At 46.6% G+C, this 27,466-nt stretch overlaps 1 protein-coding gene and 1 long non-coding RNA gene across 5 annotated transcripts in view; one reads left to right on the top strand and one right to left on the bottom strand.

Annotated features, from left to right (window-relative positions):
- Nucleotides 1–12,535, bottom strand: PTCHD3 (patched domain containing 3). The gene is made up of 4 exons (XM_073334341.1): nt 11,343–12,535; nt 9,725–9,846; nt 2,269–2,414; nt 1–1,674 (listed from the first exon to the last, which is right to left on the bottom strand). Exons 1-4 carry the CDS (start codon nt 12,138–12,140, stop codon nt 41–43), a joined length of 2,700 nt encoding a protein of 899 aa, XP_073190442.1. The 5' UTR covers nt 12,141–12,535; the 3' UTR covers nt 1–40.
- LOC140907728 (uncharacterized) overlaps nt 11,197–27,466 on the top strand; it is a 23,404-nt gene continuing 7,134 nt past the window's right edge. The window contains exons 1-4 of one of the 4 annotated variants that reach the window (XR_012157596.1): nt 11,197–13,167; nt 15,243–15,333; nt 20,886–21,291; nt 21,869–22,508. This is a non-coding gene — a long non-coding RNA (uncharacterized lncRNA). The other 3 variants (XR_012157598.1, XR_012157597.1, XR_012157595.1) reach the window with 3 other exon arrangements.

A 27,466-nucleotide genomic window follows, 5' to 3' on the forward strand; every position in this document is an offset into this window, starting at 1 on the left:
TGTATTTTAAATTGTATGTAAATTGATGAGCAATCTGGATTTATTTTTCCTTCAGCATGAAGCTGTTTGATACATTACTTGGACTTTGTGCGACACTAAAAGAGCTGCTGTTTTTTCCTCTTGTTTTTATATTTACCCTTTTGTGTGATGATCTGCCACGAATTCCAAAAAATGTTAAAAATACTGGAATAAAAACAAGACCATGAACAGCTCCAAACAAGATAACGAGAAACATAATCTTAAAAAATGTTCTGAAGATGTAAGCTTGTGCTGCAGACAGCACAATTACTCCTAATATAGTGGAGATAGCACCTTGGATCACCGGGTAACCTAGCAGATACAGGGCATCAACTGCCCTTTCATTGACAGTTGACTTTTCACTTGAAACAAATGCATAGGATATATGAGCAGAAAAATCTACTGAAAACCCGATGCAAATGACAAGGTTAATCATAGATATGGAATCAAGATTAACATTCCAGTATGTCATGAAACCAGCAACGCCAGCAATAACAGAAGCAATAGCAAAAGTTACCCACAAGGAGCAGAGCGGATTGGGAATAAGCAGCAAGGAAACACACAACATGACTCCAGTAGCAATTCCAATATTCTGAATGGTGTTTGGCACTATTACAATATACTGATCATAGTATATGAATGCTGGGTGATATACCATTAATGGGATCTTACAGTCCTTGGCTAGGTCTCTTAATTGGTGTAAAAGGTTCTTCTCATCAACTGCAGTAGTAACATTCACTGTTTGAATGAAAAAACGTGAGGCTGCTATTTCCTTATAGCGAATATCAATGTCCCATTCAAATTCTGGAAATAATTTATATAGTTCAGATAGATTACCCATGAAAAACGCCTTAGTATCTATATTCAGTGAACCGATTCTAGCAACATTCTCATACATTCGTAGCCATGACTCTGAGAGACTCTTCTCCACATAGGAGTTATTTTCTAAAGACTCCATACAGTTCTCAATGTCATTACGAATGGATAGATTCCAATAAGGTACATTTTCTGTGATAGTGACCATAACCCTGGGACCGTACTCTGAGAAATATTCATCTTCCCAGTCATAGTACTGAATGACATAAGAATCATCACTAGCCAGATTTCGCAGGTCTATACCTTCCTTCATCTGAGTACACCCATAAATACTACTAGCCAGGAACCCTCCATACAGCAACACCACAAACACTTTGGTCCAGAACTTTGTAAGGAAAGGACCATAATACTTCCTAAAGAATTTGTTCATTGGATGATCACCTTCTCCCCCAGAAGATTTATCAGAAAAGCCTCCTACACAGCACATGTTGTACAAGCGGGAGCGATGAGGCGGAACAATGTCTTTCACTTTTGTGCAAATTAACCAGTGTCTGTTGCCTTCTTCCCTTTTACCATTTAAAGCAAGAACAGCTCCTAAAAATGTGATGTTGTATAAATAGCAGAAGATGAAAGCAGTTCCTGTGTAGAGACAAAAGGACTTCACAGACTGAAAGGAAGTCATGATCCCTATGTAGAAAGCTAAAACATCAGTGAGAGTGGTGATTGTGATAGACACTGCTGCCTCTGCATAAGTTTCAGCCATCCGCTTTTCAACTTTATTTTTAGGATTAGTCTGTTGCCAGCAGGAGATCATAATGAACATGTCATCAACACCAACCCCTACAAAAGGGAAAAGGTCAACTTATTGTACATACCATCAATATCAATTTTTAATGGAAAATAGCAAAATTGCAAAACAAGCAATGACTTAAGCTGAGCAATAAGCATTGTGTTCACACCAAGCGAAGTTATGGACCCACAGAAAATAAATGCCACACACCCCCTCCATATACGAGGTAATGTATTACATTTTCCCATGGTGCGATCTCTTTAGGTGAGATCTCTCTTTCTCTCTCACCACATTTCTCTGAAAGAGAAAGCACCTCTGGGATAATGAGGTAGATTTCTCATCCATGCAATGGAAAATACAGAACTGCTTTTCGGAGCATGGATTCACCTTCAACCTCACACTGAGCTGAACGGCCCTCTGCTGCTGTACCTCCTGCTATAAACCATTACAAGTGATCCCTTATTTTGCACATTCTGCACTGCTGAATAACAGGATGGATAAACACCTGGAAAACGACTATCATACCCAGTGGTCTTAACTTATAATTGTGCTGATCCCTGATTCATGCCATGTAAACATAATCTCCCACTAGGCACATTTTGCAGTTCCATTTTTTCCATCAAGCCCAATTCCTTGTCACTTACCCAGTATAAGAAATGGTGCATTTGCTACAGTCATGTCAAATGGTATCCCACAGAACAGCAACAGTCCAAAGCTGCTTAGCACAGCTAACCCAGAAGACAGCACTCCACATGCTGCAACCCACACTTTATTCTGTACACAGTCAACCCTGGAAAATTGTGTAAAAAGCATCTTGTTTAGATTTTAAATGCTGTGTTTTTATATTATACAATTATATTATAAATAATATAAAATATGTAATGGCATGCAAAATCCTTATAATATAGAAATTTTATATATCATGTTTGGTAAAAGCAACTTTGGTTACATGAGTCTCATTAATACTTTAATGAGAGTTTCAGGTATTAACATTTTAAAGTCACAACATGGGCCAAATCAGTCCTTCAATTTAAAATGCACAACCAGTGACTCAGTGTAGTTGCATGAGTTTAACTGACAGCAGAATTGTTGTAGCTCTCTATTCCCCCATCACACAACAATGAGTAAAAAGAAAGTATTATGGTGCCACCTACTGGGAAGCAAAGAGTTGTGAAACTCTACCCTGATCATGTAAACCAGACCCACTTTTCAGTTTTCTTTGACTCCTAGGCATCTTGCCTGAGCAGTGTGGGGCGCTGTGTCGGGAGCTGCACCATGCAGCTCCCGGAAGCCATGGTAGGGCCCCGCTCCGGCTCCTACACGCTCCAATGGGAGCTGCAGGGGCGGTGCTGGAGGATGGGGCAGTGTGTAGAGCCGCCTGGCCGCGCCTCTGCAAAGTAGCTGGAGAAGAGACATGCCACTGCTTCCGGGAGCCGCTTGAGGTATGCACTGCTCGGAGCCTGCACCCCCTGAGTCTCTCCCCACGCCCCAACCCCTTGATCCCAGCCTGAAGCGTACTCCTGCACCCCACACCTCTCATCCCCAGCCCCACCCCAGAGCCTGCACCCCAGATGGAACCTGCACCCCTGCCCCAGCCCTGATCCCCCTCCTGCTCTACGAACCCCTCGGTCTCAACCCAGAGCACCCTCCTACACCCCCAAACTCCTCATCCCCAGCCCTACTCCACAGCCCGCACCCCCACCCCAATTTTGTGAGCATTCATGGCCCGCCATACAATTTCTATTCCCCGATGTGGACCTCAGGCCAAAAAGTTAGCCCATCCCTGCTTTATAGCATGCCCATCAAGGCAGCATCTACGCATCTTGCAAGAGATGCTCACTGCCTTACAGAATCAATCTCTCTAGCAGATATTATGAAAATGTCCTCCTGAACATTTACATACAACTAGTGCATGGCTATGTGAACCGTTTCTTTAAAGCTGTCACAGAAAACCAGGCAGGAAAGGGCTGGGGAAAGTTATAGATAGAAACTCTACAGTGAAGCAGAGAGAGAAAGAGTGGCTTTAGTAATAACATTGTTTTCCTTATTCGAATCAAGTTTTTTTCTGCTCAGGGGACAGCATCTTCTTCTGTAAGTCCTTACATTTGTCACATGACATAGTGTCAGACATTGACTAATTTAGGACATAAGAGGAAAAGAAAATGCCAAAGTTCCTTCTCTCTACAAGTCTTTCAGTCTGGCACATACATGGAATGGCCTGAGTGGAAGGAGCATATTACAAGATTGTGAGCCCTAATGATGCTTATCACAGGGAACAGTAATGCCCAGGGAAGTTTATTAGGAGTGAAGCTGTAAATGTCTATAAATGGATTAAAAATTCCCTGACAGCTCACAAAATGTAATTGCAAATAGGAACTCCTCATCAAGGTAGTGTGTGTCTACGGGGGTCCCAATGCGATCAGTTCCTGGCCCCGCACTATATAACGTTTTTATGAAGGACATGGAAGAAAACATAAAATCATCACAGATTAAGCTTTCAGGTGACACAAAGATTGATGGTGAGGACAAGTCACTGATAAGGAGCAATCTGGACCTTTTGGTAAGCTGGCAAGCAAACAATATGCATTTTAATAAGGCCAGAAGTTTAAGCTTTAAATTGTAAAGTTAAAGTTATACTTTTAGGAACAAAGACTGTAGGCCATTCTTACAGGACGGGGGATTCTGTTCTGGGAAGGAGTGACTCTGAAAAAGACTTGGCTGAACACAAGTTACCAGCGCAACACTGTGGCCAAAAGGGCTAATGCGATCCTTGGATGTAGACATAGGGGAATATTGAGCAGAAAGAGGCTCAATGAGCACCTACGGGGGAAAAAAATAGCTGTTCAGTGGCATGCAGGAGGCACTGAGGGAGGAGGGGGAACGGGGGTGGGGCCTGTGGTGGAGCAGGGGTCCAGCACCCCCAGGGAAATCCCAAAGTCGGCACCTCTGAGAGAGGTTATATTACCTCTATATTTGGGCCTGATGTGACTGCTATTGGAATACTCGGTCCAGTTCCAGATGTTGATAAACTGGAGAGGGTTCAGAGAACATCCACAAGAATGATGAAACAATTGAAAACTACGCCTTATGGGGCAGACTCAAGGAGTTCAATCTGTTTAGCTTTACAAAGAGAAGGTGTCATAAATATAAAGGGAAGGGTAAACCCCTTTGAAATCCCTCCTGGCCAGGGGAAAGCTCCTCTCACCTGTAAAGGGTTAAGAAGCTAAAGGTAACCTCGCTGGCACCTGACCAAAATGACCAATGAGGAGACAAGATACTTTCAAAAGCTGGGAGGAGGGAGAGAAACAAAGGGTCTCTGTGTCTGTCTATATGCTGGTCTTTACCGGGGATAGACCAGGAATGGAGTCTTAGAACTTTTAGTAAGTAATCTAGCTAGGTATGTGTTAGATTATGATTTCTTTAAATGGCTGAGAAAAGAATTGTGCTGAATAGAATAACTATTTCTGTCTGTGTATCTTTTTTGTAACTTAAGGTTTTGCCTAGAGGGGTTCTCTATGTTTTTGAATCTAATTACCCTGTAAGATATCTACCATCCTGATTTTACAGGGGGGAATTTCTTTATTTCTATTTACTTCTATTTTTTTATTAAAAGTCTTCTTGTAAGAAAACTGAATGCTTTTTCATTGTTCTCAGATCCAAGGGTTTGGGTCTGTGGTCACCTATGCAAATTGGTGAGGCTTTTTATCCAACATTTCCCAGGAAAGGGGGGGTGCAAGTGTTGGGAGGATTGTTCATTGTTCTTAAGATCCAAGGGTCTGGGTCTGTAGTCACCTAGGCAAATTGGTGAGGCTTTTTACCAAACCTTGTCCAGGAAGTGGGGTGCAAGGTTTTGGGAAGTATTTTGGGGGGAAAGACGCGTCCAAACAGCTCTTCCCCAGTAACCAGTATTAGTTTGGTGGTGGTAGCGGCCAATCCAAGGACAACGGGTGGAATATTTTGTACCTTGGGGAAGTTTTGACCTAAGCTGGTAAAGATAAGCTTAGGAGGTTTTTCATGCAGGTCCCCACATCTGTACCCTAGAGTTCAGAGTGGGGGAGGAACCTTGACAGAAGGGTAAGGAGTGACCTGATCAATCTATAAAAACCCAGAGAGCAAAAATGTGATGATGGGCTCTTTACATTAGCAGACAAAAGTAGAACAAGATCCAGTGGCTGGACGTTGAAGTTAAACAAATTCACACTAAAAATAAGGCATATATTTTAACAGTGAGGGTAATCAATCATTGGAACAACATACCAAGGGCTGTGGTGGATTCTCCATCGCTGGCAATTTTTAAATCAAGGCTGGATGTTTTCTAAAAGAAATGGTCTAATTAAAATAGGAATTAATAGAGTGATGTTCTACGGCTTGTGTTAGGCAGAAGAGTAGAGTAGATGAGAAGATCACAGCGGTCCCTTCTGGCCTTATAACAGGGGTCGGCAAACTTTTTGGCCCGAGGGCCACATCTGGATATGGAAATTGTATGGTGGGCCATAAATGGTCACAAAATTGGGGGTTGGGGTGTGGGAGGGGGTGAGGGCTCTGGCTGGAGTTGTGGGCTCTGGGATGGGGGCAGAAATGAGGAGTTCAGGATGTGGGAGGGGGCTCCAGGCTGGTGCAGAGATGCGGGGAGTGAGGGCTTTGGCTGGGGTGCGGGCTCAGGGGTGGTGCTGAGGATGAGGAGTAGGCGGTGCAGGAGGGTGCTCCAGGATGGGACCAAGGGATTTGGAGGGTGGAAGGGGGATTAGGGGTGGTGCAGGGGGTTGCGGCATGAGAGAGGGTCAGGGTGCAGGCTCTGGGGGGGCACTTATCTCAAGCAGCTCCCAGAAGCAGCGGCATGTCCCCTCTCCAGCTCCTACGTGGAGGCACAGCCAGGTGGCTTTGCACTCTGCCCTGTTTGCAGGCTCCACCCCTGCAGCTCCCATTGGCCATCGTTCCTCGCCAATGGGAGATGCGGGGGCGGCGCTTGAGGTGGGGGCAGCGTGCGGAGCCCCCTGGCTGCCCCTATGCATAGGAGCAGGAGCGGGGACATGCTGCTGCTTCTGGGAGCCACACGGAGCGGGGCAAGCCCCCAACCCCCGGCTGGAGTGGGGCAAGCCCCGGACCCCGCTCCCTCGTGGGAGCTCAAGGGCCAGATTAAAATATATGGAGGGCCGGATGTGGCCCCCAGGCCGTAATTTGCCCAACCCTGCTTTATAATCTAATCTGTGGTTTGGCTTTACTGAGGAAAGAGAAGAATAACTATGACATAATTCTTAAAAAGACTGATGAGCAGTCAGTTCAAAAAAGGAATAGATTTTACACAAATGGGCATGCTCTTAGGAGAAAGTATGGAAACCTTCCTGAGGGCCCTCTATGAATAAGCAGATAATCGTGACTTTGGTGTCACTAAGGAAGAATATACAGAGATCATCTAGCAGTTTGGATTGTAGACAAAAATTTTCAGAAAAATACAGTTAACGCCTAAGTTAGCTTTAGGACAAGCACTGCAAGTGTCATGATACCCTAATCTAAGGAAAATACAAGTCATTCAGCAAGAGAGTGATGGAAATACAAGAAGTGGCAAAGGAATAATTCCTATTGGAAAAAGCAGTACCATTTAAAATTGCATCTTAAAGCATGGAGTTCTCTGGCTTGAATTGTAGCAGGTGTCTCACGGGAGAACACTGAACAGATGAGGTCTGCCCACACAGTAGAAGCATATGTAGAAAAAGTAATAAGGACAAGGGAATGTGTCTACGGACGCAAAGAAGTCAGGGAAATATCCTAAGCAAGAGTGAGTGCCTATTTTCTGTGATCTCTGTTCTAAGACAGCATTCATGAACAGGCTTTGATCTCAAGATTTACAATATTATTGTTACATTTAAAATTGATTCAGGAGCAGAGGAAACCTTTATTTGTAATGAGACTTTTAACAAGATTAAGTTCTACTCTGAAGCTGGACCAGTAGAAGTCACTGTGCTCAATAGCCCTGCGTGATAAATAAATTGATGGGTCAGTTTAAAGTCTGTACTAGATGTAAAAATCAAGGAGTATGTGTTTGATCTGTTTGTCGTTAGTGGAGTTACTGCAAGTAGCCTCATGGACCAAGCCATAATCTATGCAGATGACTCTCACAAAATGCTGGAAAAAAATCAGTGTGGGGATCCAGTATAAACCAGGATCTTAAACACAAGATGGAATCATGTAAATCTTAGAGACAGACACAGCTAACTGCGGTCATTGAGACACTACATGGTTAAAGCTGTTCAAGGTACCCATCAGAAGTAACAAGGAGCATTTTAGCTGGTGTTTGTCTAACCTGCTCTTAAAAATCTCCAATGATTGAGTGTTACACTGTTGATCCATATTTAGCTTGTGGTCCACTATGACCCCCAGATCTCTTTCTGCAGTACTCCTTCCTAGGCACTCATTTCCCATTTTGTATGTGTGGAACTGATTGCTCCTTCCTAAATGGAGTCCTTTGCATTTGTCCTTATTGAACTTCATCCTATTTACTTGAGACCATTTCTCCAGTTTGTCCAGATCATTTTGAATTTTAATCCTATCCTCCAAAGCACTTGCAACCCCTCCCAGCTTGGTATCATCCGCAAACTTTATAAGTGTACTCTCTTTATGCCATTATCTAAATCATTGACGTAGATATTGAACAGAACTGCACCAAGAACTGATCCCTGTCGGACCCCACTCATTATGCCCTTCCAGCATGCCTATGAACCACTGATAACTACTCTCTGGGAATGGTTTTCCAATGGTTTTCCAGTTTTGCAACCACCTTATAGTAGCTCCATCTAAGTTGCATTTCCCTAGTTTGTTTATGAGGTCATGCGAGACAGTATCAAAAGCTTTACTAAAATCAAGATATACCACGTCTACCGCTTCTCCCCTATTCACAAGGCTTGTTACCCTGTCAAAGAAAGCTATCACACTGGTTTGACATGATTTGTTCTTGACAAATCCATGCTGACTGTTATGTGAATGTATATGTGCATATTTATTTATTTTTCCTAAAGTTAATTAAGTATTTGGTGGCACTGTGAGGACACCAAGAATTTATTGTGAAAACCTCTGTTCTAGAGGTTTCAGAAACAAACCACCACCAAGAGATTTTCCTATCCCTAAAAAGAGTAAAACAGAAAATTCAACAAAACATGAAACTCAGCAAAATGCACACATTCATATTACAGGTTTTTCTTGAACATTTCATATGTATTTGTCTTGTTTAAAAATGTTTTTTTCAATTCAAGGGTAACATAACGAAAGGTTGATCTCACATAGGCCAAAACTAGAGATGCAGAGGCGCAAGAAGGGAAGATTTTCACCTTGGAACCTGGCAGCCCAGGATCCTCATTTTGGTCATTGACAACTGCCTTAAATCCATATTTTCAGATACTCTTGCAATGGAGCAGGTGTAACTAGTTATATAGGAAAGAATTCCAACACATCCTTGATGGAGGACAGGCTCAGCTGTAAGAAAGCCCATGAAAGCTCTCTTCCTCCTCCCCTCCCCCCCAGGTTATTTTTCCACCTTCACTCTTTTTCTCCTGTTTTATGTAAGTGTGCTAACACAGGTACATAGAAAGCATTGCCTAGTCCACCTACCTGTGGGTGGCCACAGCACTCTGTACCCTGCAACTGCTACTCCAGGATTGGTCCCTCTGTGCTAAATTACTTTACTAATAATGTTTTGATTTAACGTATCTGCTTTTCAGTACCAGATAAGCATCAAGTCACGTTTCTCTCTTTAAAAATATATATAGGGGCATGTTTGAGCAAATCCTTACTCAAGTGAGTAGTTCTCACTCAGGCAAGATGTCTAACTTCACTACAGCTACTCACGTGTAAAACTTAAAGGTTACCTACCATTTTTGTATCAATATTAATAGCCATAGACTTTTACTATTAGTAGTAGATCACCTACAGAGGACTAGGGATCTGCTGTACTAGGCAAGAGGGTCCTTGTCTCAAATTACACACTCTTCTTTTTCAGACGAAAAAGAAGAGTTTGTAATTCAAATAAAAGGTAATTTAAATAAAATATATAAATGATATGGAAAAAATAAAAAAAAAAGATGATTAACTTAGAAGACAAGAGCTTACCTTAAACAAGAAATAATGGAAAAGGTTATAGTTAGAAAGTATGTTATGGAAAACAGGGGGATCACTTTCTTAGTATTTCCTTCAAACTCTTCCTGTCTGGATACTGAGGTAAAGTAAGCCACCTGCCATTAAAAAAAAAAACAAAAACCATGTTAAATAACACCCCTCTGCCATTTACATTGGTCAAACTGGACAGTCTCTACGTAAAAGAATAAATGGACACAAATCAGATGTCAAGAATTATAACATTCATAAACCAGTCGGAGAACACTTCAATCTCTCTGGTCACGCAATCACAGACATGAAGGTCGCTATCTTAAAACAAAAAAACTTCAAATCCAGACTCCAGCGAGAAACTGCTGAATTGGAATTCATTTGCAAATTGGATACTATTAATTTAGGCTTAAATAGAGACTGGGAGTGGCTAAGTCATTATGCAAGGTAGCCTATTTCCCCTTGTTTTTTCCTACGCGCCCCCCCCCCCCGGATGTTCTGGTTTAACTTGGATTTAAACTTTGAGAGTGGTCAGTTTGGATGAGCTATTGCCAGCAGGAAAGTGAGTTTGTGTGTGTATGGAGGTGGGGGGCGGTGAGAAGGCCTGGATTTGTGCTCGGGGTGGCCCACCTTGATTATCATGCGCATTGTGGGAAGAGTGGTCACTTTGGATGAGCTATTGCCAGCGGGATAGTGAGTTTGTGTGTGTGGTTTTTGGGAGGGGGCTGGGGGGGGTGAGAGAACTTGGATTTGTGCAGGAAATGGCCCAACTTGATTGTCATGCACATTGTGTGGAGAGTTGTCACTTTGGATGGGCTATCACCAGCAGGAGAGTGAATTTGTGTGTGGGGGGGTGGAGGGCGAGAAAACCTGGATTTGTGCTGGAAATGGCCCAACTTGATGATCACTTTAGATAAGCTATTACCAGCAGGACAGTGGGGTGGGAGGAGGTATTGTTTCATATTCTCTGTGTGTATATAAAGTCTGCTGCAGTTTCCACGGTATGCATCCGATGAAGTGAGCTGTAGCTCACGAAAGCTCATGCTCAAATAAATTGGTTAGTCTCTAAGGTGCCACAAGTACTCCTTTTCTTTTTGCGAATACAGACTAACACGGCTGTTACTCTGAAAACTACTCTTTTATTGTATGCCTCTGTTTAAACATGATAGGAATAGGGTTCAGAGAGTTATCGTAGGCACTTCTATTTTCATATCTTAATTATGATTTTAGCTGTAATTAGCTATGTTAGCCATAGCTAAAATCATACATTAAGAATAGAAAGAAAATAGCACACAGTTAAGCACACAGCCCAAGAGAAGACGAATGACCCTGAGCAAAGCATTTGGTTGAAATAGTCTGGACCTAGGCCTGCACTCTTTATTCAGGCAAAATTCCCACTGAACTAACTCCTAGTTTCACCCTAGTTTCACCCAGCACAAGCGGCCCCTCCCTGTGGCATTTCAGAGCCTTGCCTCTCATTCCGGATCCGTAACGGTGCCGGGTTTGGGATCAGAGCCCAGCGCTCCGGCTCTCCCGCCCCCGAAGCGCGGAGGCTCCAGCAGGAGGATCCCGCTGCACACACCGGGGAGGGCTCCGTGCCCCAGGGGGCTGCTCGGCCCCGTACCTGGACAGAGGTGAGATTTAAAGCCTCCAGCTCAGCCGGGATGCGCTCGAGGAAGTTTTCCAGCCACTGCAAACTCCTCTCTCGGTCCGCGGCTTCGACTTCTCTCAGGTAATAAACCAGCCTCAGGGCTTTGGCTGCCTGCACCCGGGAGGCGGCCGCTCCGCGACCCAGCTGAACGCCGCCTAAGAAGGTGCCCATGAAAACGCTGCTCTGGAACACGGGGTAAGTGAGCTGCGGGAGGAGGGTCTCTAGCCGGGCCGGCTCCCCCTGCACGGCAGCCAGGAGCGGGTTGGGGCTGCTGCAGGGCCCTTTGTTCCGGACGCACAGGTCCGGGTAGGAGAGTTGGGTGCCTGGGTCCCCGCCGGGAACAGCGAGTCTCTGCACCGCCCCGTCCAGCCGCAGGAGCTCCGCGAAGGCGGCCGCCGTCAGGATGTCGGCGCCTGGGGCGGAGACCGCGATGAGGGAGGCGAAGGCGCCCTCTGTGAGCAGCCTCTGGCCGGAGAAGCGCTCGGAGTCGCGGGTCGGGAAATGCTCCTGGGCAAAGCGCCTCTCGCTCTTGGCGGGTCCCCCGAGCGGCGTGAACTGACCCTCGATGTCGCCGGCTTGTCTCTGCCGCAAGAAGAGGAAGCCGGCGCCGAGGCCGCCCGAGAGCAGCAGCGGGAGCAGCAGGAAGGGCCACGGGCGGGCGCCTACCAGCCCCCCGAGCCGGCCGAGCCGCCGGCTGAGAAACAGGGCTAAGTTGTCGTGCGGGGGGATGGTCGGTTCGGGGCCGGGGCCTGGGTCCCACTCAGGGCCCATCTTCCCGCTGCCCCGCCTCTGCTGCTGGGTCCCGGCCTCCGCGCCCGGCTCCTCGGGCCCCAGGTCCTCTCCGCTGACCCCCGCTCCTGGCCCCGCCCCGGCGCTAACGATTTAGGAAACCGGGAGATGGGCGGCGGCCGACGCTTTCTGGGGCGAGGCGTGTCCCTGTCCTTGTCGTCTTCCGCCCAGGCCCCGCACGCTGCTTGGGGTGTCCCTCCTCCCCTCCCCCGAGCCCGTTCTTGCTGCTGGCTTCCTGCGTCTTTCATCTCCTCTACCCTCTCACGCAGCGAGCCTGGGGCGGGGAAACAGTACAGCTGACAGGGCCGTGACTGCAAGAATCACGTAGAGGAGAATCACGAGGCCAGATCTTCAGGCCCCGCTGGCCTCCGCTCACTCGCTGTAGTAGGCAGTGAGCAAGGTCTGGGGAGTGTGAGTCATATTGGGGTGGTGGTGTGCGAGTGTGTGTGACTACAACTAGATCTTGCAATGGGATCTGTGCAGGCAGAGCCAATTGCCATGGGAGTGCACTGCCTTCGGTGGGGCTCAGTGCAGATCTGTCAGAGCCTGAGATGGCACCATGAAATGGGAAAAGATGCCAAGTTGAATGGCCCCTTTTTGAGGGAGGCTAATTCTAGAGTATGCTTCTCTACTCATCTCCCACTTATTGTGTACTTGGAGAAACCCAGGCCAAACACAAAGGTGGTTCAATATAATGTTCCTCCTTAATTTAATCCACAAATCCCCACGAGTTCTCTGGCTACAAGTCAATGTAAGGAGCCTTCCTGGGCTGTTGCCTTTTCCAACTTTGATTTCATAGATTCCCAGAGGGTAAGGCCAGAACGAACCATTGTGATCACCTGATCTGACCTCTTCCATTACGCAGGCCACAGAATCTCACTCAGGAATTCCTGCATCCTGCCCAGCAACTGGTGCTTGATCTGAGAGTGCCTGTTAGAAGGAGATGCCCCCCACCGCCTCAGTCTGGATTTAAAGACTCCAAGTGATGGAGAAGCCACCATGTCCCTAGGTAAATTATTCCAATGGTTAATGAATCTCACTGTTAAAAATCTGAACCCTTTTTCTAGCCTGAATGGATCTCATGCTGCCTATTTGATTTCAGTGATTCACATTTGGCAAGTGTTATATAAACAGTGAAAGGGGAGCTTCTCAGGGATCCCCCAAACAGCCACCAACTGAGCGGCATTCCAGCCATCGTGGAGTCCATTTGTGCAATGCCATAGCGGTGGGTGCACAGTGCCTTAGAAAAATAAATGGGTAGTGCCAGCCCCAGGAGCTTGCACTGCCTGTGCCCTTTGGGGGCAATGCCAGTTTGGCTGTTGATGCTGAAAGGGAAGCAGGGTTAGGGTCTGATTTACTGGTAAAACCAACGAAAACTTCCAACCCCAATTCTCTGTGTGGCTCTCCAAGTCCCATGCGAGGGGGAGCGGGAGAAGCAGGTGCTAACAAAAAGCAGGTACAAAGTGTCAGAGCATAAGTAAAGCTGGCTGGTGTGGCTGGTCTGTGACCCTCGCAAGCCCATAGCCATGGGAACCCCTCTGTGCATTGGGAGGTGTGGATCAGAGCTCAGCGCAAGGGCAGTGTGCAGAGGCCCCGTGGCCATCCATTTGCGTGGGAGCTGGAAGGACATGCTGTCTGCTTCCAGGAGCTGTGCAGACCCGGGCAGGGAGCCTGTGAGCCCCGTTGCACTACCAACCGGACTTTTAACGGCCTGGTCCGTACTGCTGACCGGAGCCGCCAGGGTCCTTTTTGACTGGGTGTTCTGGTCGAAAACTGGACATCTGGCAACCCTATGCTCTAACAAGGGCCCCTGGAAGTTTGTGCATGAGATATATAGGCTGTTGGGGCTTCTGGGTCTTTGCAAAGTAGCCCCCCAAACCCTATTAAATCATACCATCTTCTGCTTCAGCTGTGTCTTTTAATTTTCCCCCAGGCCTTCTGCATTAGGATTTTAGTGATCATGACATCTGTTTTCAGCAATGCCTCAGGTCTCTCGTCTACTGGTTCATATTATTTAATGCTGTAAAGCATCTGCAGTTACAGTTTGCATAAAAGTGTCATATACAAAAAACAAAAAATTCCTTAGGGTCTCTAGACAAGGTAGTAATAAACAAAATTGTAATTGCTACTTTGTAGCAGTGTCTGCAAAGCATCTCGAAGTACATAACCCCACAATGTTTTTGTTAATCTTATTTATTATTTTTGATAGTCCTTTGGATGGGGAAGATAATATCTCATAAGCAGGCACGTGTTTCTGAATGACAAATACTTGCCTGTGCAAAAGCATAATAACAAAGAATGGCTGCCTACAGAACTTTCACTCAGTGGTTTAAATCAGTTATTAATATTCCCCTAAAACTCAGGACAGCTCTTATCTCCATGCCTTGTTTTCTATGTTTGTGGTTTTTCTTATTAAATTTTTTTTATCATTGTAAAACCCATTACATGTGGGGGGGTTTAACTGTGTCCTGGGCCTTTTAAAGCTTTCTTTACAATTTACTTTTTTTTTTTTTATTCTGGTCAATTCATTTAGGCAAAACTTTAAAAAGCAAGATGGTGTATTTTTTGTTGTTTTTTCATGTTAGCAAAAGAATTCCTGGGACATCTTTTATGGCCTGTGGTCTTACCGAGTGTAGAGGAGAAATTCAGTGGACCCAAGTAGGCCTAAAACTTTGGTCAAGCTAACTGTGTATATAAAGCATAAGAAAAGAGCGTGGAAAATTCCATTAAGGGGCGACTGCAAACAGCACAGCTTAAGAAATGTAACCATAACCTCTAGAAGTTAGAAAAAAACCCTTAACCACAAAGAAAATGCCTATCAATAACAAGAAAAGCTTGTTTTTGCTAAACTCCAACTAAGCCAAAGCTACTGTTGAAACTTGCACTATATGCCAAATAAGGAAAATGCTGTTAAAGGAAGTAGGTTTAACAAATTGTGGTTTTCAGCAATATAAGCTCCTGTATTTTCTGCATACGCTGGAGCAGCTACTTAGAGCTGTTACCCCCCTGCGCTTGTAATCAATAAAGGAGCCTCAGGCTTGGTTCTGATCCAAACACAACGCGTGGTTAATTTTTCCATCACAGATCTTGGTGCCAGTGACTCGGATAAACGGTAACCCCCAAGAGCCAGAGGACCGCGAGCTATTCCTCACGAGACCCCGGGCCCATCAGAAAGGTAAGAGACCTTTTGAAATCTCTATATTGGGTTTCTGGTGGAGGACCGCCCGTAGGCTCTGGGCTTGGGTGAGTTGTACGCTCTATCCGGACTTTTGCTGCCAGACACGCCTGAAGCCCTTGGGGTGGGTCAGAGTCCCATCCAGGTTTGGTTTCCCCGGAAAGAGCCACTGAGGGTGGCTGGGCAGGGCGTGGATAGACCTGGGCAGGGCGTGGATAGACCTGGTTCCGTGTGCCAGTGTGAAAGTGAAGGTCCGTAGACCGGTGTGAGTGTGAGTCACAGGAAGGCACCCAGAGCGCCCTGCAAAGCCGTGGGCTCATGACCGGCGAGGGGCCTGTCTGGGTCTAGGAGTGTGTGATCCCATCCCTTCTGTCCTCGGACAGTCTGTTTCCATACCCTCTTTCCTCCCCTGTCTCTGGTTCCCGCCTGAAGGCGGTTTGAAAAGCCACTGACTGGTCTGATCACCTTGCCTGAAACGACAGAGTATGCAGCACCAGCCGACACCCTTTGCTAAAGGGGAGCTGTAAGACAGTCGTGGAGGCCCTAAACAAACCTTCCCTGTGTGAGTGGGATGAGTGAAAGATCCGTAGGGATTCTGGGAGCCAGGGGGTCCAAAAGGGGTTCCTGCACTAGCCAGCTAAAACGGGAGCCAGTGTGTCAAAAAGGATCACTGTCCCGCCAAAAGGCACATACTAGTTCACTTGCAAGTTTCTGGAAAAATTGGAATTGGTATACCAGGAATAGGGATAATTTAACGTTATGGTTTCCCTTAGAGGGAAAGCTTCGACCTTGACAAGATTGTGCACCTCAGAAGTGCTGTTCTGGCCAATGTCCGTATGAGGCATATTTCTATTGGAATAAACAAAAGAAGGGGGGAAAAAACGGCACCGTGAATCTCAAATGAGGAGTCTCAAGGACTCCCAGGAGAAACTTGCAACACAATTAAAAGAGATAAAAAGAAAATTGGCAAAGAATTTAAATTCAACTAACCCGGCAAGAAATATTAAGCAGCAGAAGCCCCTTACGTTCACCCCTCAGACAGTGACTCTCCGTACTGAGAAAATGTTCCCCTTGTCCCAGTTCCCGGGCATTGGTGCTTCAGGTCATGAGACCTCTGTGTCTGCACATGCACCTTGGTCTCCTACGGAATTGTATAATTTACTTAAAATTTTTCCAAAAATAAGTGGACCCTGTTAAATTCAAAAAGAAGTTACAAATTGTTATAAACTGTTATAACCCTACATGGGCAAATTTAAACCAGCTTCTACGAGGGGTCATGCCTAGGGAAACACTGAGTCGCCTTTGTAAAAAAGCTCAGTGGCCCAAGCAAAATCCAGGCTATAACGAAAAAAAATTAAATAAAATCAGAAAAAAGCTGTTAAATAAAATTTTCACAGACTGCCCAAAGAAAGTTGACTGGAGCAAAAATTAGCACCTGTAAACAAAGTAAAAAAATAAGAATTTGAATAAAACCCAAATATTCTCACCGCCCTAGTTGATCCAAAATCGGTTGGGGTGGGCAATACTCTTATTCCCCAACCCGTCTCTTCACCTCTGTCCATTTCTATCTGTCCTTTGTTTGACTGTCATGCTTTCCTCCTAAGCCCTTGTTCACCTGCTAACCTTTTGGGAAAAGACTTGCTGTGTAAATTAAATTGTATAATTTGCTGTACCCCAAATGGTGTGTATCTGGACATGCCTGATCCCACTCACAATGAGGTCCTGGCAGTTTACAGGAGAAGACCGACCCTAGCCCTACCTCATGGCAACAGGAACTGCTGGCTAAGGTCTCTCCCTCCTTGTGAGCCGATCATGCCAACCACATTGGGTGCATTGGGTCTGCCCAACGCGTTAAGATTCGCTTAAACCCAGCAAGACCCCTTCCCGATGTGCAGCAGTACCCTCTATCAAAACAGGCCAAGGAAAAATCCAACCTGTTCTTACCTCCTGCATTCAGCAAGGAGTCATTATTCCTAGGGTCAGTGAGTGTAACTCCCCCATTTTACTGTGCTGTTAATGCTACTGTAAATTAACAGTTTCCCGTTGTCCCTAGTCCTGCTACTATCCTTTCCTACAAAGCACCGGTGCTGAGGGGTTGTTACCGCTTCAAATAAGGAAAAGGTTGTATTAAGTCTGAACATAAAAGAATTAAGGTTATTGTTAAATAAGATGCACCTAGATGTAAAAAAATAAATGTTTGTATGTAAATAGGTGTGTATAAATAAATAAAAGGGGGGTTAGTCAAAAAGCCCTCCCTCCTTGCTAAATTGGTAGTAAAACAATGCCTGTGCCCATGGGGGCGGGGAAATAATGCAACAACAAAAAAAGGTTCGGGCCCAGACAAGCAGGCAACCGCAGTTTGAGGAAGTTAAAAGAAAAGACAGTGAGAGGTTAACTCTGTAGTTACTGGAGAAAATTAATTAAAAAAAAAAAAGGTGTTATGAAAAGAAAATTCTTGGTTTCTTTGCAGCCATTCCTTTGGAGAAAGGGCGCATTTCTATGGAAGAATTTCTGGAAATAATCCAGGCAAAAGGTTATTTAAGTTAAATTAATTAACGATAAACAAGTTAGGCAAATTAGCTAAAAAACACTCCTGGTGTGTACAATCTTTGTTTTACAAGTTTAAAATAAATTGGTGGTGTTTTAAAATTGTTAAACCAAAACAAAAAACAAAAAACTTTTGCCAGACAAAAGAAACTAGTGTTGTTTAATTTTGGTATTTAGCATTTAATCCTTAAAGTAACTTAATGCTTCACAAGATTTAAAATGTCGTGGCTGCAGCAGGGCAGTCAAAGCCAGGAAAATGAAAAAAGATTTTAAATCTGTTTTGGTAATAAATAGCAGATAAAAGCTGTAGTTGGTGCCCCACACACAGTCTTAACGTGGCTCTGTGTAATCAACGGTCACTTTGCCAAAGGGAAGCCAAAGTGGATTGTGTTTTCCTTTTCAAATCAACGTGTGCTTAAAAGCAGAAGTTAAAAGTTCATTGTGTCCTTTTGAGACAAAGTCTCTAAGCGGCTGATAACTTTGAATCCAAAAGCAAGCCAAGAATGTCTGTGTTTAATGCAAATCACCTAAATAATAAAAATAGAAGCCATTAAAACCTAATCTGCCTATAAAACAAATACTGAAAAATATGGGAAGTAATTCCTCCGTTTTGCCTGCAATCAGCAAGGGTATTTGTGTTTTTAAATATATATATTTCATGTTAGCAACCTGTTGATGCAGGGTAGAGATCTGTTTCTCCAGGCTTCTCTTTGACTCCTCTTCCTCCTCCAGCTGCTTTTGAAAGATATTCTTCTCATCTTCCATCTGCTTCAGTTTCCTCCTGAGACTCAGCTTCTGGCAAGTCTCCTCTTCCAGCAGCTCCAATGTATTCTGGTGCTGTGACTCCATTGTCTTTCACTAATTTGATCATCTCACTCTCTGACTAGCTCAGAAGGCCTGTGATGTAGTCTAGCTCAAATTGCAAACTGATCCTTGCAATCTGACTTTCACAGCCAGCTCCATCCACACACACTCACACAGTAAATTTTACCTGTAAATTTTACCTCTTGGAGCTGTCCTTCTACCTTTTTCTGCTTTATTCAGTCCTCTTTGCCCTGCCGAAATAGCTTCACTTCAGTGAACAGTACAGCCTGCTTAATCTCCAGAGCCTACTTTGTTTTCAAAGTTTGCCGTAACTAGCTTAGTTTGTTCCAGCTGTTTGGTCAGATCTTTCACAACTTATATATGCCTCCGCCTCAGCTCCTGGATTTTGTGCAGCATGGGTCTTTGCCTCATCATCCAGGGTCTTCCTCAGAAGAGTCACTTTGTGTTCTCACTTTGCCCTGAGTTTTTGCTGTGCAGCAGTGGAGCGTAATCTGTCTGCAAGCTCCGTTTCCAATGCCTTCAGTTCCTCCTTTAGGTCCTGCTTCTGGGTTTCTGCTTTGTTTCCGGATGCTTGTTCACGCTCCAGGTCTGCTTGTAGTTCCTCCTCCTTCTAGGGCAGTTATCTTTTAAGTTCTGTGATCTGTAGCTCAGTAACCTGGTCATGCAGATGAGTGGAGTCTTCCTCAAGCTTCTTGGAAGTTATCCCAATTCTGGTTACTGCCCTCCATTGCAAAACAGGATCCATTTTATGACGTGCTAGTGCTGTTGTTATGTACCTCTGTCCTCTCCAGCATCATCATCTTCAGTCCTTCTCATCGCTCCCTGGATGTCTTCCTTTTGCTCTGCTGCTGCTGTAGTGCTTAGCCTGGAACTATGTTCTGGTCCCTCAGCAGATTCATCTTCTGGGTCACTGATGTCTGGAAGTGGTCCTGGAATGCTTGCAGAGCCACATCATGCAGCTTCCTCTGGTTCTGCAGCTGGTCCTGTGCCTTGGAGAGACTGCATAGTTGCCTGCAGATCCTGCTGCAACTTCTGGTTACAGACCTGCAAAAATGTCATCTCCTCCTCCAGCTTGAGCCTTCATCTACTCATGGAGTTCCCTCTTCAACGGTTGGGCTTCTTGGGAGGTTAACCAGGAATTTCCTCTGATGAATGCGCTTAGGCTGTCCAGAGTGGCTCATGAACATGGGTGCCAACCTCCGGGCAGACTGTTACAAACCAGGGCACAAACCCCAAATTGGTTGATTGTTCTATACTTAGATTTCAGCAACCAAGTATTAAGTGTGTAGTCCTCAAGAACTGTAAGAGCCTTAACATGGAGCTACAGGCAGTCCCTTTGGGCACTCCAGTCTATCTTGCCACCCCGGCAAACTTACCCTTATGACAGATGGTCCCTTACACCAAAAATCACAAGAATATTAAGGTTACTCCCAGTCCCAAAGGACCAGTCACTTACCCCAGATCAATTGCACCTTAAATCTTACACCAAAGACAATACTTGTAGCCAATCCTCTAATAAACTAATTAAAAAGTTATTAAGAAAAAGAAATGAGTTATTTACAAGGTTAAAGCAGGTAAATATGCACAAACAGAAGTGAGTTACAGTCTTAGTTTTCAAAAGGTAAAAGAAGCTGCTCTACATGTCTTTAGGCCCTGGTCTACACTAGGACTTTAGGTCGAATTTAGCAGCGTTAAATCGATGTAAATCTGCACCCGTCCACACGATGAAGCCCTTTATTTCGACTTAAAGGGCTCTTAAAATCAATTTCCTTACTCCACCCCTGACAAGTGGATTAGCGCTTAAATTGGTCTTGCCGGCTCGAATTTGGGGTACTGTGGACACAATTCGACGGTATTGGCCTCCGGGAGCTATCCCAGAGTGCTCCATTGTGACCGCTCTGGACAGCACTCTCAACTCAGATGCACTGGCCAGGTAGACAGGAAAAGAACCGCGAACTTTTGAATCTCATTTCCTGTTTGGCCAGCGTGGCAAGCTGCAGGTGACCATGCAGAGCTCATCAGCACAGGTGACCATGATGGAGTCCCAGAATCGCAAAAGAGCTCCAGCATGGACCGAACAGGAGGTACGGGATCTGATCGCTGTTTGGTGAGAGGAATCCATGCTATCAGAACTCCGTTCCAGTTTTCGAAATGCCATAACTTTTGTCAAAATCTCCCAGGGCATGAAGGACAGAGGCCATAACAGGGACCCGAAGCAGTGCCGCGTGAAACTTAAGGAGCTGAGGCAAGCCTACCAGAAAACCAGAGAGGCGAACGGCCGCTTCGGGTCAAAGCCCCAAACATTCCGCTTCTATGATGAGCTGCATGCCATTTTAGGGGGTTCAGCCACCACTACCCCAGCCATGTTGTTTGACTCCTTCAATGGAGATGGAGGCAACACGGAAGCAGGTTTTGGGGACGAAGAAGATGATGATGATCAGGTTGTAGATAGCTCATAGCAAGCAAGTGGAGAAACCGGTTTTCCCGACAGCCAGGAACTGTTTCTCACCCTGGACCTGGAGCCAGTACCCCCTGAACCCACCCAAGGCTGCTTCCTGGACCCAGCAGGCGGAGAAGGGACCTCCGGTGAGTGTACCTTTTAAAATACTATACGTGGTTTAAAAGCAAGCATGTGAAAGGATTACTTTGTCCTGGCATTCGCGGCTCTCCTGGATGTACTCCCAAAGCCTTTGCAAAAGGTTTCTGCGGAGGGCAGCCTTATTGCGTCTTTCATGGTAGGACACTTTACCACTCTAGGCCAGTAACACGGACTCGGGAATCATTGTACAACAAAGCATTGCAGTGTATGTTTGCTGGCGTTCAAACAACATCCGTTCTTTATCTCTCTGTGTTAACCTCAGGAGAGTGAGATATAATTCATGGTCACCTGGTTGAAATAGAGTGCTTTTCTTCAGGGGACACTCAGAGGAGCCCGTTTCTGCTGGGCTGTTTGCCTGTGGCTAAACAGAAATTTTCCCCACTATTAGCCACGGGGAGGGGGGAGGGTTGAGGGGGTAGCCACGCGGTGGGGGGAGGCAAAATGCGACCTTGTAACGAAAGCACATGTGCTATACTTAGCAAGGTTTACCCTGAAAGAGTGTAGCCACTGTTTTATAAAATGTGTCTTTTTAAATACCGCTGTCCCTTTTTTTTCCTCCACCAGCTGCATGTGTTTCAATGATCACAGGATCTTCTCCTTCCCAGAGGCTAGTGAAGATTAGAAAGAAAAAAAAACGCACTCGAGATGAAATGTTCTCCGAGCTCATGCTGTCCTCCCGCACTGACAGAGCACAGACGAATGCGTGGAGGCAAATAATGTCAGAGTGCAGGAAAGCACAAAATGACCTGGAGGAGAGGTGGCGGGCTGAAGAGAGTAAGTGGCGGGCTGAAGACAGGGCTGAAGCTTAAATGTGGCGGCAGCGTGATGAGAGGAGGCAGGATTCAATGCTGAGGCTGCTGGAGGACCAAACCAGTATGCTCCAGTGTATGGTTGAGCTGCAGCAAAGGCAGCTGGAGCACAGACTGCCACTACAGCCCCTGTGTAACCAACCGCCTCCTCCCCAAGTTCCATAGCCTCCACACCCAGACGCCCAAGAACGCGGTGGGGGGAGCCACCGGCCAACCAGCCACTCCGCCACAGAGGATTGCCCAAAAAAAAGAAGGCTGGCATTCAATAAATTTTAAAGTTGTAAACTTTTAAAGTGCTGTGTGGCATTTTCCTTCCCTCCTCCACCACCCCTCCTGGGCTACCTTGGTAGTCATCCCCCTATTTGTGTGACGAATGAATAAAGAATGCATGAATGTGAAGCAACAATGACTTTATTGCCTCTGCAAGCGGTGATCGAAGGGAGGAGGGGAGGGTGCTTAGCTTACAGGGAAGTAGAGTGAACCAAGGGGCGGGGGGTTTCATCAAGGGGAAACAAACAGAACTTTCACACCGTAGCCTGGCCAGTCATGAAACTTGTTTTCAAAGCTTCTCTGATGCGTACCGCGCCCTCCTGTGCTCTTCTAACCGCCCTGGTGTCTGGCTGCGCGTAACCAGCAGCCAGGCGATTTGCCTCAACCTCCCACCCCGCCATAAACGTCTCCCCCTTACTCTCACAGATATTGTGGAGCACACAGCAAGCAGTAATAACAGTGGGAATACTGGTTTCGCTGAGGTCTAAGCGAGTCAGTAAACTGCGCCAGCGCGCCTTTAAACGTCCAAATGCACATTCTACCACCATTCTGCACTTGCTCAGCCTGTAGTTGAACAGCTCCTGACTACTGTCCAGGCTGCCTGTGTACGGCTTCATGAGCCATGGCATTAAGGGGTAGGCTGGGTCCCCAAGGATACATATAGGCTTTTCAACATCCCCAACAGTTATTTTCTGGTCTGTGAATAAAGTCCCTTCCTGCAGCTTTTGAAACAGACCAGAGTTCCTGAAGATGCGAGCGTCATGTACCTTTCCTGGCCATCCCACGTTGATGTTGGTGAAACGTCCCTTGTGATCCACCAGAGCTTGCAGCACTATTGAAAATTACCCCTTGTGGTTTATGTACTCGGCGGCTTGGTGCTCCGGTGCGAAGATAGGGATATGAGTTCCGTCTATGGCCCCACCACAGTTAGGGAATCCCATTGCAGCAAAGCCATCCACTATGACCTGCACATTTCCCAGGGTCACTACGCTTGATATCAGTAGATCTTTGATTGCTTGGGCTACTTGCATCACAGCAGCCCCAACAGTAGATTTGCCCACTCCAAATTGATTCCCAACTGACCGGTAGCTGTCTGGCGTTGCAAGCTTCCACAGGGCTATCACCACTCGCTTCTCAACTGTGAGGGCTGCTCTCATCTTGGTATTCATGCACTTCAGGGCAGGGGAAAGAAAGTCACAAAGTTCCATGAAAGTGCCCTTACGCATGCGAAAGTTTCGCAGCCACTGGGAATCGTCCCAGACCTGCAACACTATGCAGTCCCACCAGTCTGTGCTTGTTTCCCGAGCCCAGAATCGGTGTTCCACAGCATGAACCTGCCCCATTAGCACCATGATGCATGCATTGGCAGGGCCCATGCTTTCAGAGAAATCTGTGTCCATGTCCTGATCACTCACGTGACCGCGCTGACGTCGCCTCCTCGCCCGGTATCGCTTTGCCAGGTTCTGGTGCTGCATATACTGCTGGGTAATGCATGTGGTGTTTAATGTGCTCCTAATTGCCAAAGTGAGCTGAGCGTCCTCCATGCTTGCTTTGGTATGGCGTCCGCACAGAAAAAAGGCGCGGAACGATTGTCTGCCGTTGCTCTGACGGAGGGAGGGGCGCCTGATGACATGGCTTACAGGGTTGGCTTCAGGGAGCTAAAATCAACAAAGGGGGTGGCTTTACATCAAGGAGTATTTCAGGCAGGACTTCACGGAGGGTTCCAATAAGAAACGGTGCACCTAAGTAATTGTTCTTATTGGAACAAGGAGGTTAGTCTGGCCTCTGATTGATTCATGGCTAGATTTACCTTGCTGCACCTTCCCTGTGAGTGACTGCAGTGTGACCTAGAGGAATGAGTCCCCTAGACGGGGGAGGAGGCAAATGAGTACAAAACAAATCTGGTCTATTTCTTGTTTTGATCCATCCACTCCATCTATCTTTTACATCTTTGGCTGGCAGCAGACGGTGCAGAAGGACTGCATGCCATCCACATCTCATGGCTGCTCGGCAGAAGATGGTGCAATAGGACTGCTAGCAATCCGTATCGCCTGCCTGCTCACCATAAGACGGTTCAATAGGACTGACTGCAGGACTAAAGAGAATGACCTGGTCAAGTCACTCCAAATTTAGTCCCTGCGCCCATGTCTGCCCAGGCGCTCGTGGCCGACGTGGCCAGGAGCACCTCGGACATGACGATGACGGCTACCAGTCGTACTGTACCGTCTGCTGCCACGAGGCAAGGGGTTGCTGCTACTGTGTAGCAATGCAGTACTGTGTCTGCCAGCACCCAGGAGACACGATGACGGTTACCTGAGCGGGCTCCATGCTTGCCGTGGAATGGCGTCTGCACAGGTAACTCAGGAAAAAAGGCGCGAAACAATTGTCTGCCCTTGCTTTCACGGAGGGAGGGAGGGAACGGGGGCCTGACAGTAAGTACCCAGAACCACCCGCGACAATGTTTTAGCCCCATCAGAGTGCTCCATTGTGACTGCTCTGGACAGCACTCTCAACTCAGATGCACGATTGTTTGCCGTTGCTCTGACGCAGGGAGGGGCGACTGAGGACACAGCTTACAGGGTTGGCTTCAGGGAGCTAAAATCAACAAAGGGGGTGGCTTTACATCAAGGAGTATTTCAGGCAGGACTTCACGGAGGGTTTCAATAAGAAATGGTGCACCTAAGTTATTTTTCTTATTGGAACAAGGAGGTTAGCCTGGCCTCTGATTGATACATGGCTAAATGTACCTTGCTGCACCTTCTCTGTGAGTGACTACAGTGTGACCTAGCGGAATGAGTCCCCTAGACAGGGGAGGGGGGGAAGCAAATGAGTACAAAACAAATCTGGTCTATTTCTTGTTTTGATCCACTCCATCTATCTTTTACATCTTTGGCTGGCAGCAGACGGTACAGAAGGACTGCATGCCATCCACATCTCATGGCTGCTCGGCAGAAGATGGTACAGTACGACTGCTAGCCATCCTCATCTCTTGCCTGCCCGGCAGAAGATGGTACAGTACGACTGCTAGCAATCCGTATCGCCTGCCTGCTCACCATAAGACGGTTCAATAGGACTGACTGCAGGACTAAAGAGAATGACCTGGTCAAGTCACTCCAAATTTAGTCCCTGCGCCCATGTCTGCCCAGGCACTCGTGGCCGACGTGGCCAGGAGAACCTCGGACACGACGATGATGGCTACCAGTCGTATTACACCGTCTGCTGCCAGAAGGCAATGGGTTGCTGCTACTGTGTAGCAATGCCGTACCGCGTCTGCCAGCACCCAGGAGACATACGATGACGGTTACCTGAGCGGGGTCCATGCTTGCCGTGGTATGGCGTCTGCACAAGTAACGCAGGAAAAAAGGCGCGAAACAATTGTCTGCCCTTGCTTTCACGGAGGGAGGGAGGGAACGGGGGCTTGACGATATGTACCCAGAACCACCCGCGACAGTGTTTTAGCCCCATCAGGCATTGGGATCTCAACCCAGAATTCCAATGGGCAGCGGAGACTGCGGGAACTGTGGGATAGCTACCCACAGTGCAACGCTCCGGAAGTCGACTCTAGCCTCGGTACTGTGGAAGCACTCCGCCGAGTTAATGCACTTAATGCACTTAGAGCATTTTCTGTGGGGACACACACACTTGAATATATAAAACCGATTTCTAAAAAAACGACTTCTATGAATTCGACCTTATTCCGTAATGTAGACATACCCGGGGGCTAACCCAAGCTAAGCAGCCTGAGGATCCCTTGCTTATGCTTAGAAATATTGCCTTCTCCAAATTCCAAGCAGTATAGCGCTGCCGTTTTTGCTGGTCAGGGATTTTTATTCCCGTCTACCAGAGTTCAAGCTGTGACAGGGCATGTCCACCTGCACGTTCTCTCTTCAATGGGGTGTAGGGGGAGCAACCAACAAAGTCTTTGTTCTTTGATGTTTCACAATGGCTCGTTGGTTTCATTGGGCCTTCCTGGTGGGCAGGACCTAAAACTTTCTGTAGGAAGCCAGCATTTCTACATTAATTAATGCTCCTTTTCCACTTGATGACTTACACAATTACAGAGATTTACAATGCAAAGATTTAAGAGAACCTTCTAACATGGGGTAAAGCTTTTATAATTAAGTTTAATATATGCAGTGTTTTACAAGCATTTCATGAAGTCTAAACACAATCTTATAAACTTAACATCTAGTTTAACAATACTAACACACAGGTGAGCCAGACTGGTTTCCAGTATTGCATTTCTCAGTGTTCAATGAAGCCTGTCTCCGGATCTGTGAGCATCAGAAACGTTGGTCTCGTTTTCCAGTCTGGGTACTTGTTCATCCACCTTAGCCACAGCCAAATGGCTTCTCTCCTCTTTGATTAGCTCCTTCTGTCTGTCCTTTAAATGCTGGATTTGTTTCTGTTGCTCACCAAGACTCAATAGGAAAATGTGCATCTGGGTCTGCAAATTACTTAACTGTTCAGGATTATCAGGGCCCTTCTCACACTCGCTCTCTGGTGCATATCAACTCCTCTCAGCCTTTCCCTGGTTCCTACAGCCCAGTACCCCGATGCCCTTTGGAGCAGCTGACTGATCCTTCATCTGACTCCGGAAGCAGATTACTCAAGCTTCCCACACTCTAATGTCGGAAGGCTGAGGACTGAGTCAAGGCATCCCCAGCAAGTGGAGAGAAGTTTGAAACTCATGGCTTGTTCTTTTATGGTTTGTCTCTGAGGCTTGCTTCTGCCTCTGGGGCTGCCCAAACAAATCAGGCAGCCCCTAGGCCAGCCTCACCAACCGCTGCTGGGGAAATTTGGGTGTGGGAGGGGACTCAGGGCTGTGGCAGGGGGTTGGGGCAGCGTTTATCACGGTGTGGGAGCTCCCCAGAAGTGGCTGGAATGTCTCTGCAGCTCATAGTCTGGCATGGTATGGTATTGCCACCCTTACTTCTGGGCTGCTGCTGGCAGGGCTCTGCCTTCAGAGTGGTGCACCCGGCCAACAGCCACTGCTCTCCAGCCATCCAACTCTGAAGACAGCGTAGAAGTAAGGATGGCAATACCATGACGTCCCATAGATGCCGATTCCGTGGCTGCGCCA

Source organism: Lepidochelys kempii, chromosome 2, assembly GCF_965140265.1.
Source record: "Lepidochelys kempii isolate rLepKem1 chromosome 2, rLepKem1.hap2, whole genome shotgun sequence".
In the NCBI taxonomy this organism is placed as follows: Eukaryota; Metazoa; Chordata; order Testudines; family Cheloniidae; genus Lepidochelys; species Lepidochelys kempii.